The following is a 12,340-nucleotide window of genomic DNA, read 5'->3' on the forward strand; positions in this document are numbered from 1 at the left end:
TCCGCTGGAACCCATCCTCCATTCTTGAGGGAAATGACTGTTCCTTCTTCTTTTCTTTCTCTCAGATTCATTCACCCACAGTGTTTGGCACCAGCAGTCTCCTCTCCTCCTACTCTAACTCCTACTCCATAGAGTCTTTCTAAGAATGTGTATACAACCGGGTTTTTCTACTGACTGAGGGAGCTGGAGGAAATTGAAAGAGAATGCGCATCTGCTGCCGATTTCAGCTGCACAGGATCAGTGAGATTCTGATAGCTGATATTTGCCTAAGTTTCCTTGGGGAACACAAGGAGCTCATTTGATGTATAGATAGAGCTCCACCATGGAGGGAAGTAATTGTTCTGGAGATTAGAAAGCCTTAGATGTCTTACTTATGTGCAGAACTTGACCTTTATGTTTCTGCCGTGGGCATATTAGCAGCATGAACCAGATGCAGGATGACCTGGAGTGAATAAAACTTATTATGAACAATGTTTGAAACTAGGAAGCTAGTGAACTCTGGAATTTACCACCAAGTAAATGAACTTTACTCTGGGTGTTGATGTCAAATTACATAATAATAATGTGATACTTTCCCTTAGAGGAGAAAATCTCAGACTAAAATCCAAGCTGGAGCTGTAACCCAGCTGGTAAGAGATTCAGAGTGAAGTTTAATGATACTAGAGACTCAAACTCAAAGCTCCTCTCCTGGTCACCACCTAATTGTTGATAAATAGAAGAATAATACAACCACCACATGCGCATCTTTTAAAATAAGTAGATTTCTTACACCACAAATCTTCAAAAATTCAATAGTAACACTTTTCTATGCAGGTTAGGCTTTCAGAGGCTGGGATGGTAAATATGGACGGACGAAACACTCGTCTGCATCTCTGCCTTATCACACTTGAATCAAATAATAAAGCCACTAGTAGGACTCAAGTAAGTTCAGCTAAATTGGATGAGACATGGAAAAAAATTACCTAATGACACACAGTGGCTCACTGGGACTAGACTTGAAAAGTTGATAAAGAGACAGGCGTCTGAAAAAGCAGATATTTCTCCAATTTCAACTGGAAATACTCCAATCAAATCCTATATTTTTCCACAGAGCACAAAACAGAACCTTCTAATAATGTTCCTGTGGAGTCGTTCGGATTAGACCGTCAGTCAGGACGGATCAGGAAACGAAAGGTTCAGCTCATAATCTGTGGAAATTCCACATGCTTTGCTATTAGATGCCTTTGCGCCGACTGGACCATGTATACGCCGAGGTCAGCTCTCAGATATGGCGACAAAATGAACCTGCTGTTCAGTGGGAGGTGCTGGGAGGGATGTGGGGGCGGTCAGCTGAGTGTGGACGGGCAACAACACATGCACAGCTGGGATAGCTGATCTTGACATAGGGGCACATTACGCAGTTTATCCTTTCTAAACATAGACCTGGCAGTATTCTTAGTGCCAAATGTCTGCTAGGAGCAAAGATGACAGACATGCAACTCCCAGATTGGAATTAGTTTACCTTAATCCAGCTGGATGCATTTTATGACTGTAATCTGGTGCATTTCTTACCCATGTGAGCCTGGCATAAATCTTTATGATGAGAGCTCATAAAACCAACCACTGTTGGAGAGCTGGTGTGACGCAAGTTAATATGTCACATGAAGATGGACGTTAAGCGTCTGAAGAGTCTTCTAAGGTCAGATGATGATGACCATGGTCTGAAGAGGTCACCGTGTAACTCAGCACAACATCACTACATCTAAGTTGTAACATGACAGCTAAGATTCAATTACCCTTCACTCAAAAGTAAGGGGAGAAAAAAAAAACTGAGACATCTGAAAGTTAATCTCTTCTGAGACTAAATGTTACATTTATTTAATAAAAACTAAGCCATGACGTGGAAGAGATGTGTGAAAAATAAAAACAAGAAAAAAACAAGCTGCACTGAAACCCAGAGCTGCATGCTTTAACAGAATGTCAAGGTGAAGAGATGACAGTCACGATTAGAGAAGCAATTGTTTATCTGTTTGGCAAGAGTTAAAAGGTCAATGCTACATGGACTGGACGTGCATATATTTTCTCCATGAATAAACATTATATCTTGCAATGCTAAGAGGAAAAAGTCATAAAAGTCCATTTCATATTCCACAGATCTCCATTGGCATTTGAAATGTTAAAGCTCGAGGTAGTACAATTTGGAAAATAGCTGAGCAGGTCTTTTAGTAGTTAGCAGAGAAAAATAATTCTTCCACTAAAACCACTAAAACCTGACAGCATATTTTATGTCGCTGAAGTTCAAGCTTTGAGCACTTCTGAACACCGGCTGTTTGGATACTGGAATCTGAAACAAAGGTGACTGAACATGTTTGATGTGACTCACCAAGGAAAACTACTGAAACTGTTCATTAAATTATAGCTTTACTATGCATTCCATTTTGTGATACCACAAATAATACTGCTTAATTTGTTTGTAGGGAGTTTGTTAGACTTTTATTTAACTTATCTGGTAAACGGCACCTTCTTTTTTCTGATGTAGCAGATGTTACTGTCATAATCCTCGAAGTAACGCTGCCCTTTTCAAAAAGTCACTTATCTATCTTTCTCAATCAATCATTTACCCAATAAAACATAGGAAAATGTCCAAGGTAAACCATTACAACAGAAGTTAAAAAGCAGCGACTTTAGGAGCCGAACAGTTCATAACTCACAGACCTTGCATAAGTGTTCATGTTCCTTGAACCTTTCCACATTACAAACACAAACAACAAGGCATTTTATGAGGAAGTTTATGCAATAGATGAACACAATGTTGAGCTCGAACTCAATAGAGCTGAACTGGAAGGAAAATTATGAAATGTTAAAATCTGAATAGTGTGGCATATATTTGTTTTCAGCCTCTCTGCATCCATACTAGAACTGTTTTTCACTACAGCTGCAAGTCTGGAGGTACTTCTGTAAACGTTTTGTTCATTAACCGACAGAAAGGTAAAGACTTTTGCCCATTTTGGCTGCAACATAGCTCAATCTCACTCATATAGCTTAGAAAGCATTTATGAACTTCACTTCAGTTTTCAAGTATTACCCACAGATTCTAAGTTGGATTTTCTCTGGACTTTGAATGGACCACTCAAACTCATGAAAATGTCCAGTTTTATACCCCATCAGAAAAGCATCCCTGCAGCATGATACAGCAATCCCCGGTGTATGTAGGGTAATGATCACTGTTAGCTTTTCCTACACAAACAGTCTGTTCCATGGAAGCCAGAAAGGTCAGCCTTGTTCTCGTCTGACCGCACCACATTCTTCCGCATGTTTGATGTGTCACCTACATTGTGGTAAATTTTTTAACAGGGCTTATGGGTTTATTTCAACTGTGACTTTTTTCCTGCCAGATTTGTGGCGTCTACAACTAGAAGTCATGTCAACAAATTCTCCCACACGAGCTGTGAACCTCTGCAGCCCCTCCAGAACGACCATGGGCCTTTTGGCTGTTTATTCTAATTAAAGGTCTCAAACTTAACTCGGTTTTAAACTTTGCCACAACTTCATACTAATGGTCCCTAAAACACAGATTGGGCCTTCACAAAACAATTATATCTACAGGACAATTAAATTACACACAAAGTGAGCTCTATTGTGACTAAATATATGATCTCTGCAGCAACCAGATGCAGTTGAGTGTTTTAAAGGATGTAATAACATAATAATAAAAACTTAAAGATGGATTTTAATGTTTGTGTAATTTTCCTTCAACTTTCCACCATTTTTGCTTTGATCTACCATGTAAAACCTAGGCAAAATACAGAGACGTTTGAGGTTTTAATGTCAGGAAATGGGGAAAAAATATAGAAGTATGAATACTTTCAGAAGGCACTATATATTCAATTTTCGGCTGTTTTAAACAGAGAAGTAAAAGCCAATAGTTTGAGGAACTGTATATATTTTTTTATATTTAAACGTGTGTATCCTGTACGCTTTCATGACAGGATAAAGTCCAAACAAAGGTCTATTTCAACATCATAAATAAAAGAACAGGAGACTTGTGGAGTGCCTTACAGCTATCAATGGCTGCTTTAAACTGTACCGGCTAGCTGTTGTTATTGTGAATATCCACAGTATTCCTTTGTGAAAGTTATGTTTCGTTTATAAGGAACTAAGTAAAACAGGACTAATTCAAACTTTGAGCCTAACAAGGAAGTGCAGTTGGAAATCACAGTAATAAAACCAGAGCCATGAGCTGTGCTTCTGTGCTGCGCTGTAGGAGTCAGGAACCCCAGTGGAAATTATTGGCTTTATATGATACAGAACTGACATCCAGTCATTTATCTCACCATGTCCGCTGAGGTGCTGCCCGACATCCTGGAGGTTTTTCTGGTGCTCACACGTTCATACACCCCGCTCTCACACAGCAAATGTCCCCTCTTTCCTCCTCGGTGTTTGTAGAAGAAAAACGTCCTCTGTGGGCTTTTGTGGCAGGAGACAGACACAATGTATTATTCCTGCTGACTTCTACTGTCTCTCTCTCTCTCTCTCTTCCTCCAGTCACAACACTGAGGTAGTCAAGACAGGATATAAAACCTTCTTCCTCAATATGATTGCACAATCATTTCGTTAATTAATCCTTCAATAGGTGTCTATCGAGGAGAAGTTAACGTTAATGGAGTTAGCTGTCGACCCGAGGGCCTCCTTCGACCCTCCAATCATCAACAATATTCCGTTGAAGGAAAGGTGTCTACGCCATGCGAAAAAAACCAATACTGCTGGTACATCCGGATCTTTTTTCCTCTCTCTCTCTCTCTCTCTCTTGCTCTCGCTCTCTCTGTCGGCAAAGAAGGAGAATATAAATATCCTCAAGAATGACGGCCGCGGTCCTCCGTTTCACTCTGAAACGTCCAGGTGGAGGCAGAAAAAGAGCGTGAAAGGCTTAAATGCTGTCGGTCCTTGTTTTTAAAGTGCGTGGGTAATTGTCGGTGTTGTTACGGACCGCAATGCTGCACCTTTACAACACTCTCAGCTGTCATTCTGCCTCGAACCTAACGTAAAGCTCCATACGTTAGACAGGCATAGCGCTTCCGGTATGGACTTTCAAAATAAGGTTTTAATTTTTCTGAAAAGATTATTTTTTTCTATGAGTTGCTCCAACACATTTTCGTCCGTGTTATTGGACAAAACCAAAAACTTAATACATTTTAGCGTTAAATTAAGAAAAAAACAACTCATGTTGCATTTACATGCGAATAATATTTTGGAATTTATTTCTGCTAATTTTGATAAATTTAAACCCAAAATTGTTCTAACTGAAAAATTAGAATATTAATTTCAATGAAAACCCTCTCGACCCCACTAGGGATAAGGGTGTATAGAAAATGGATGGATAGATGGATTTTGAATGAAAACAATTTTCCCATTTAAGGTACAGAATTTGCCTGACTGAGTTCCTTTTGTATGGACTTTTGCTTTCCCATTATTATGTAGGTCATATGAATACATTTTATTTATGAATAAATTAATAAATTAATTTCTTGTGGCAGGTAATTGCATCCTTGCTTATTTCTCCCCTTTTGTAGTTAAAATACACCTTAACGCTGCAGTAACCAGGCCCACCATACCAATAAGCTAAGCTGCAAGGAAATAAAACAATTAAGATGACTCTTCAAAATAACATTTAGAAAAAAGCTATTATATTTTGCTTGGCTTTTTTTAGGGTAACTTATAATTACCACATTTAGATTTCATATAATTTAAATATTTATTTTAAAATTTGTAGGGTACGGTATGTAATTTTAGAGGAAAAAGGTTTAAAAAAATGGCCTTCTATTTTATTGTTTATTGGGGGTTTTTTGCATTGAAATGTAATATAATTTTCCAATCGTCCATTAACATTTTTTTAAATATATATACGGAATTTGAATGCTATAGTCCCAACAATTAAGAAGGCATTTTATTTTGAATTCAAGACGCCTCTACATCCTTGCTCGGTGTTTCTCTTTGTGCTGCTTTACAGCGTCCTGCTCAAGAACATGGCGACAGTCCACCAATTGAAGACAGTAGCCTACTTTTTATTATTATTGAGAAGGGAACAGAGAATAATTTAGATCAGAGGAAAGAGGTTTTCTCCGTGTATTATCAAATGTTTACAGAGAAAAGGGTTTTGATTTGGATACAAGATGGATTTTGTTTCTCCAAAAACTCAAGATTAAGGAACCTTTAATGGTTTATGTTAAAACTCCAATTTAATTAACATTTTGTTAAGCTTTTTTTCAGGGACAAAGACTATAAACCTTACTAATGACTAAAGATTAAACTTTTTTCAGTTATTCTCACCCAGGGCGGAAAGCAATGTTGGACTTAATAACTTAATTCTGCTCTGAACTGGAACTAGTGCTCCATAACATAACGATACATTTTCATATGAATAAGAGGTAGTCAGACAATGTGAAAAGATTGCCTCTTGTGAATCAAAGAGAAAATCAATAAATGAGCCGGTGCTCTGGCAGAGTGAGTGAAGAATTTCTTACAGAAATGAGACACTAAAGGTCTTTGTTAAGCTGCGTGATCAGAGCCGGCAAAATTCAAATTTATTACAAGTAGTTTCTGAGGAGAGGTGTAATTAAGAAATAATAATCAGGATATTTATGGATTAGATATAGCAGGGTTTTAATATAATCCTGATAAAGAACTAGTGCTTGTCTATGGCTCTGTGTGTGGCTCGGTGTTTGTTATTGCCAGTGTGTGCATACGGGGTCAGGCTGCCTATCAACAGCAGGTCCGTCCTCTCCCCAGTGGACTGATTGAAATCTATTGTGGCATCAGGAGAGGCTTTTTCTATGAGGTCTACTGGATTAACGACCTAATCTCCACACCATAAAGGGAGAGTGGAAAGGGGGGATAGAGAGTCTGACATACACACACAGGCTCCTGAGCACTCACACACACACACAAACACACCTAACAGAACGTGCCTGCAAAAACAGGGTGAGGTGTGAAAGTGACTTTTTTTTTTGCTCGGTTCACCAAATTAAGATCAGTGATGAACAAAGTAGGGCAGGGACTGAGTGTAACTGTCCAATTTTAAAGATAAATGATGATTTTATTTCTGAAAAGGAGAAAAAAAACTATTCAGGCAAATCGCTTATAATGAATTAACTGTGATTAACCCCCTTTTTTAGAAAGATGGGTTACATTTCATGAACCTCACCCATGCAGGTCTGCATACTGCCAGACTCGATAGAGCCAATAAATCCCTGTGAAAGAACCTGTCTGACAACATGAAGTGGTTTGGTAGCATCACATTATATGACTCAATCTAAATAGGTTCAATAACACAAGAGAAAGACGGGCAATGACATCAGACACTGAAAAAGGGTACAAAGCCATTTCTTTGTCTTTTGGTGGACTAGTGGACTTGAAACATATTAATAAGTCATTTAAAGTTATTAGCAAATGTGTCTATTTTATTTCAACAATAATAAAACAATGAAGTACGGATTCTCACAGCAGAAGTTCACAAGAAAATTAGTTTTAAAACTCTGAATCTCAGTCATTGACATCAAATAAGGCAGAAAGAATCGATTTAAGTCAACACAGATAGAAAGTAAGCATGCAGGCTTCAGGGGGCATTTTCTCCAAATTGGATCCCTATTTTGTATCCTGGCTGTGAGGGATTTACCCCCTCCCTAACATGTGCTGTTTTTTTGTGTGCTTTATATATTCTAATTTATTTGGGTAAACGTATTGTTTTGGGAAGTAATTTGATTTATTTCATCCATCCATTTTCTTTCACCCTTGTCCCTCAGTGGGGTCGGGAGGGTTGCTGGTGCCCATCTCCAGCTAACGTTCCGGGCGAGAGGCGGGGTCACCCTGGACAGGTCGCCAGTCTGTCGCAGGGCAACACAGAGACACACAGGACACACAACCATGCACACACACACTCACACCTAGGGGCAATTTGGAAAGGCCAATTAACCTAACAGTCATGTTTTTGGACTGTGGGAGGAAACCGGAGTACCCGGAGAAAACCCACGCATGCACAGGGAGAACATGCAAACTCCATGCAGAAAGACCGGGGCTGGGAATCGAACCCAGAACCTTCGTGCTGCAAGGCAACAGCTCTACCAACTGCGCCACTGTGCAGCCCAGTTTGATTTATTTACTTGTTTTAATCCTCTTCTCCTCTCTTTGAGGTCACCTGGTCATGTGTTGCCATGGAAGCGCCCCCATGAGCAGTGCTGACAAGGACCTGGTGTTACCAATCAGCCTCATTGGGAAAATCCATTTTCTGAGAGGGAGGAGAGATGTATTTTGGATTTTGTTTGGGCCCAGATTGTTTTTGTTTCTAGTTTTGTTTGAGTTAATTGTAACTGTAGACATTGTTTAGGAATAGTTTAGTGCAAATGTTGGTTTTTTCTTTCTGAAAATGTGAATGTCTCCACCCCTCCAATTAGTCCTGGTGGGAGCCAATCATTTAAAAGCCAGGTGGTTCAAGTGAAAGGGAGATTCTCCCTCTTCTTGTTGTGACCTGATATGCCATGCTGTATACTGAACTGACCTAAAGATAAAAGAAAAGTATTGAGTACTCTACAGCTCCAGTCTGTTTTTCTCTTGGGTCGCAAACCAACACTGGCATTGACACTTATTAAAACAGCGGATTATGACCCCTGATTGAACTGAAATAATCCCTGAGCCACCTGCAAAGACAGCAAAACAGAGCAGATGTAAAGGGTGTTTGGTTGTATTTTACAGAAAAGTCAGGCTAGCTGTTTTAGTAATGATTCAAGTTGCCTTAAATGAGAAATTGTTTCAATTTTCTGCACTACATTTTGAAGTGAAGTTTTAAATTCTGTATGTTTGTAATCTTAGATTTGATTATAACTACAGACAAAACAAGTTAAATTGATTAGCTGAGATGTAAAACGTGATGTTTTGCAATTTCCTGTGACTTGGCTACATATTACGTGTGAATTTTGTTCATTAAACAGGATGAGGTGCAGGTATTCATTTATCATGAGATTTCCTCCGACTCCCATTTCATCAAAAATGCATGTGTACCACTCGCTGCTGATATTTCTTCTTCACTTTCTTGCCATAAATGTATTCAGGTTTCAGCGTTTGCATGTGTTCAGAGTCTGTGTGTCTGTGTGGGCAGCCGATGTTTCCCTCCTCAGCACTTGTCTGTACTTGTTTGACAGTGCTGCTCTGTGTAATATGAACTCCCAGGTCACCTTTACTACAGTTTCCTAGTTCCTCTCAGTAAGGTCTGCTGATCAAATATAAATGTTACATTTAGAGTTGAGACAATATGCCTCTGTGTCCCTCGGAGGCAGCTGACTGTGTTCCTGTTTGGATTTTCGTCGGAGCACCTGCCATCTGCACAGACGTGTTGTTGACATGCAGCACATATGCAGGAGCTGTTGGTTGTTTGCTGCAAAGGTCAAAGGATATGATTAGCGTTGAAGCATTATCCCCTTTCAGGGAAGCACGAATATTGTTGTCAGTGTAACTACAAAACAGTTGCGGCTTTTTGGCTTTGAAGGGGCGGCACAGTCGCTGCTCCGCATATAAACACAGGCTCCAAAGCACAGCAGCACTTAGAACCTCCTCCGTTTTGCTTTTTTTTTGTTGTTTTTTTTCCACCTCCCCACCTTTCCCAGATTTCAACATCATTCTTCGTGTGTCATCAGCTATTCTTGGATGGGACAGGCAGACTTTGCGATTTGAACTGTGGTTCAGAGGTTTGTGCTGACAGCCACCGGAACAGCAAAACACCCAGCGTGACGTTTCATGCTCTTGGTCCGACAGGGCCAACCAGTTTAGCGCTCCCACAAGAGGCGTGAGCAAATAGTTGTGCACCAAAACAACACAGAGTGGATTATCGTGATGCTTATTTGCTTGGTTGTTGTTAGCAAAAGAACTTGTGTGTTTTTTTTCCCTTTCAAAAGAGCACATTTCCCATAGCAAAACCCAAAAACCCAACTACTCAAACATTTTCACGCTTTCTCGTTTTTACAACCGCAAACTTTAGTGTTTGATTTTCATTCTTTTTATTGTTCGATGACACAAAGCAGTGTATAATTGAGAAGTGGAAGGTAATTGGTGCATAGTTTTCTAAATCTGAGCAGATTTTCAAGTCTGACTAGGCACTCCCACAGCTTGATTCTGCCACCACCACCATCATGTGTCATGTTTGTTTTACCAACTGACCAGAAAACCTCCTGAAAGCAAGATTCATCATGTGGGGTAAAATGGTGCATAGTTAACTAAAATCTTAAAATAGTGACATTTAGCAGTTTTTTACTTTTAGATTTGTGAAAGCAATGGAAACGCATGCATCAATTTATTTTAATTTCGCAATTATTAACTTCGTTGTTTTGATGTGTCACATAAAACCCAAGTCAAATGCGAGGAAATTTATGGCTTTGATGGGACACACCCCAGAACAGTCTGTGCCGTGTTCAGTCGCCTACGTTTCAAACAATTTCTCAACATCTCATAGTCGGAAAGGAGTTGTTATCCAATCTCCCCGAAGAACTTCCTTCATTCACAGGTCCAGATCCTTCTCAAAAGCAGAGGTCTAAATATGAGTTGGATTTGGCTCAGACTTACCAAGAGACACTCTAAGCCAGAGCTTATCTCTGGTTAACCATTGTTCTGTGGATCAGGAGGAGGTGGGCGCTCCTCTAATCTGCCCACCTTTCCAACACACTCATTCACAGAGGGATTTGTCCTGGGATTTCTCTGACATTCCTTCACCTAGAGACTAAAATTTCAGGTGCAGGGTTTTTCTATGGCATGGAGAGCAGAAGCACACACACACAGTAAATACTATTCTTTTGCTGAAAAACATTTGTGATCTTCATTCCAAATCAGCGTGCTTTAGAATGAAAGTGCTGCAGTTATTTTACTTCGGTGCTGGTGCTGTTGCTTCCAGAAGTTACTGCAGTTAAAGATGGCCAACTATTCGCTCTTCTGATTTTTACTAACATGGATCGTCTTTTTTTTTCTGTTTTATGTAATTATGTGCTACTTTGTTGTACTCCATCACGGAAATTCCCAACATTTTTTTGAAGTTTGTGGTTGCAGCTTGACAAAATCTGAAGAGTGCAAAATCCTTTTGCACTGTTTAATGTTTTTGTATCATAGGGACTCCCTATGTCATTCTGATTCTACCTTGCCTTTCCTCACTTCATTAGTTACAGCCAAGTAACACATTACACTACATGTGCAGGCACATATGCATTAACAGACTATGTTATGCTTCACAAGGGTGGGGCTGCACAGCAGTGGCTTCAGAGCAAATACCAGGCGGTGCAGTGTTTCCTGAGTCAGCTTCCACTTCTTCTTGTCTTTCACTCCTTTCTTTTATTCGTCTCTCGGGAATCAGGAGATTTAGAGTAAAGGATTAGGTGTCCTTATCAGCAGTCTCTGAAAGGTGTTGCTGCTAAAATGTGGACATGAAGAAATGATCATTGTGCGTTGGATGAGTCATGATCCACAGCTCAAGACAAAAGCAGCTATGAGACAGGAGCCTCTCCGGGGGGATGCTTTAGTCACATAACAGAAAAGTAGATTATGTCACAAGAATAGAGGATCATCTGCCTCATTCAGTCGTCGTTTAATGAACACATGTAACTTTGCTGAGCAAATAACAGGATTACGGGTTATTTTTGCCCCATTGTTTTCTAGGTGGCGACTGGTTTGTTTGTGGATGAGAGAGGACTGAGCGATTCCAAGTCTGACTTCCTGGTGAAACTCTAACAAGAAAAATGTGGGTGGAATGAGCCGCATCAGCAAAAGTCTTGTTCAAACCTTTTTACTAAATGTATTACCGACACTCAAAAATATACATATTTGTTGCAAGTCCACCATAAAAGATAATTTTGAAGCATATAAGATTTCCATTAAAGCCAACATATTAGTTTGTATGTAAAACATAAACATTTTGATACATTTTTTTTGATTCAGTAGACTAATATTCATATTTGTCACGGCATTCAGGGGATGAAGGGGTGTGACTTGGATTATGAATGAATGTAACGACTTCAAGAAACACGGGCAGTAAAAAGTTTCACTGCTGAAACCAAAAATGTAAGTTTTTGTCTAAGTTCATCTAGTTTAGCGCTGAAGCAAAAGTCAAACTTACTAACAAGTTGAGGCTCTTAACCCTAAGCTGCGGTTGTCAGTGAAAGGTGCCACATGCCACCTTTATAGAAAAAAAATAAGAATTGTATAATTTTAATAATAATTTGTAATGCTAATCACAAACCAGTTCTTTTGTTTTGTGGCTTACCAATGGAATATGATTATAACAATTAAGATGCAGTTTTCTATTGCTTTTTTTTCTTCTAAAATGGATGATCTT

General features: G+C 39.4%; 1 protein-coding gene across 1 annotated transcript in view; it reads right to left on the bottom strand.

Annotated features, from left to right (window-relative positions):
* ubl3a (ubiquitin-like 3a) overlaps nucleotides 1-5,035 on the bottom strand; it is a 38,997-nt gene extending 33,962 nt beyond the window's left edge. Inside the window, exon 1 of the mRNA XM_008427356.3 lies at nucleotides 4,314-5,035. Within this exon, the coding sequence (XP_008425578.1) occupies nucleotides 4,314-4,340 (27 nt within the window). The 5' untranslated portion in view covers nucleotides 4,341-5,035. The remainder of the gene's footprint in view (nucleotides 1-4,313) is intronic.
* Nucleotides 5,036-12,340: the final 7,305 nt, after the last annotated feature.

This window comes from Poecilia reticulata, chromosome 14 (genome assembly GCF_904066995.2).
Source record: "Poecilia reticulata chromosome 14, P_reticulata-male-v2, whole genome shotgun sequence".
NCBI classification, from domain to species: Eukaryota; Metazoa; Chordata; class Actinopteri; order Cyprinodontiformes; family Poeciliidae; genus Poecilia; species Poecilia reticulata.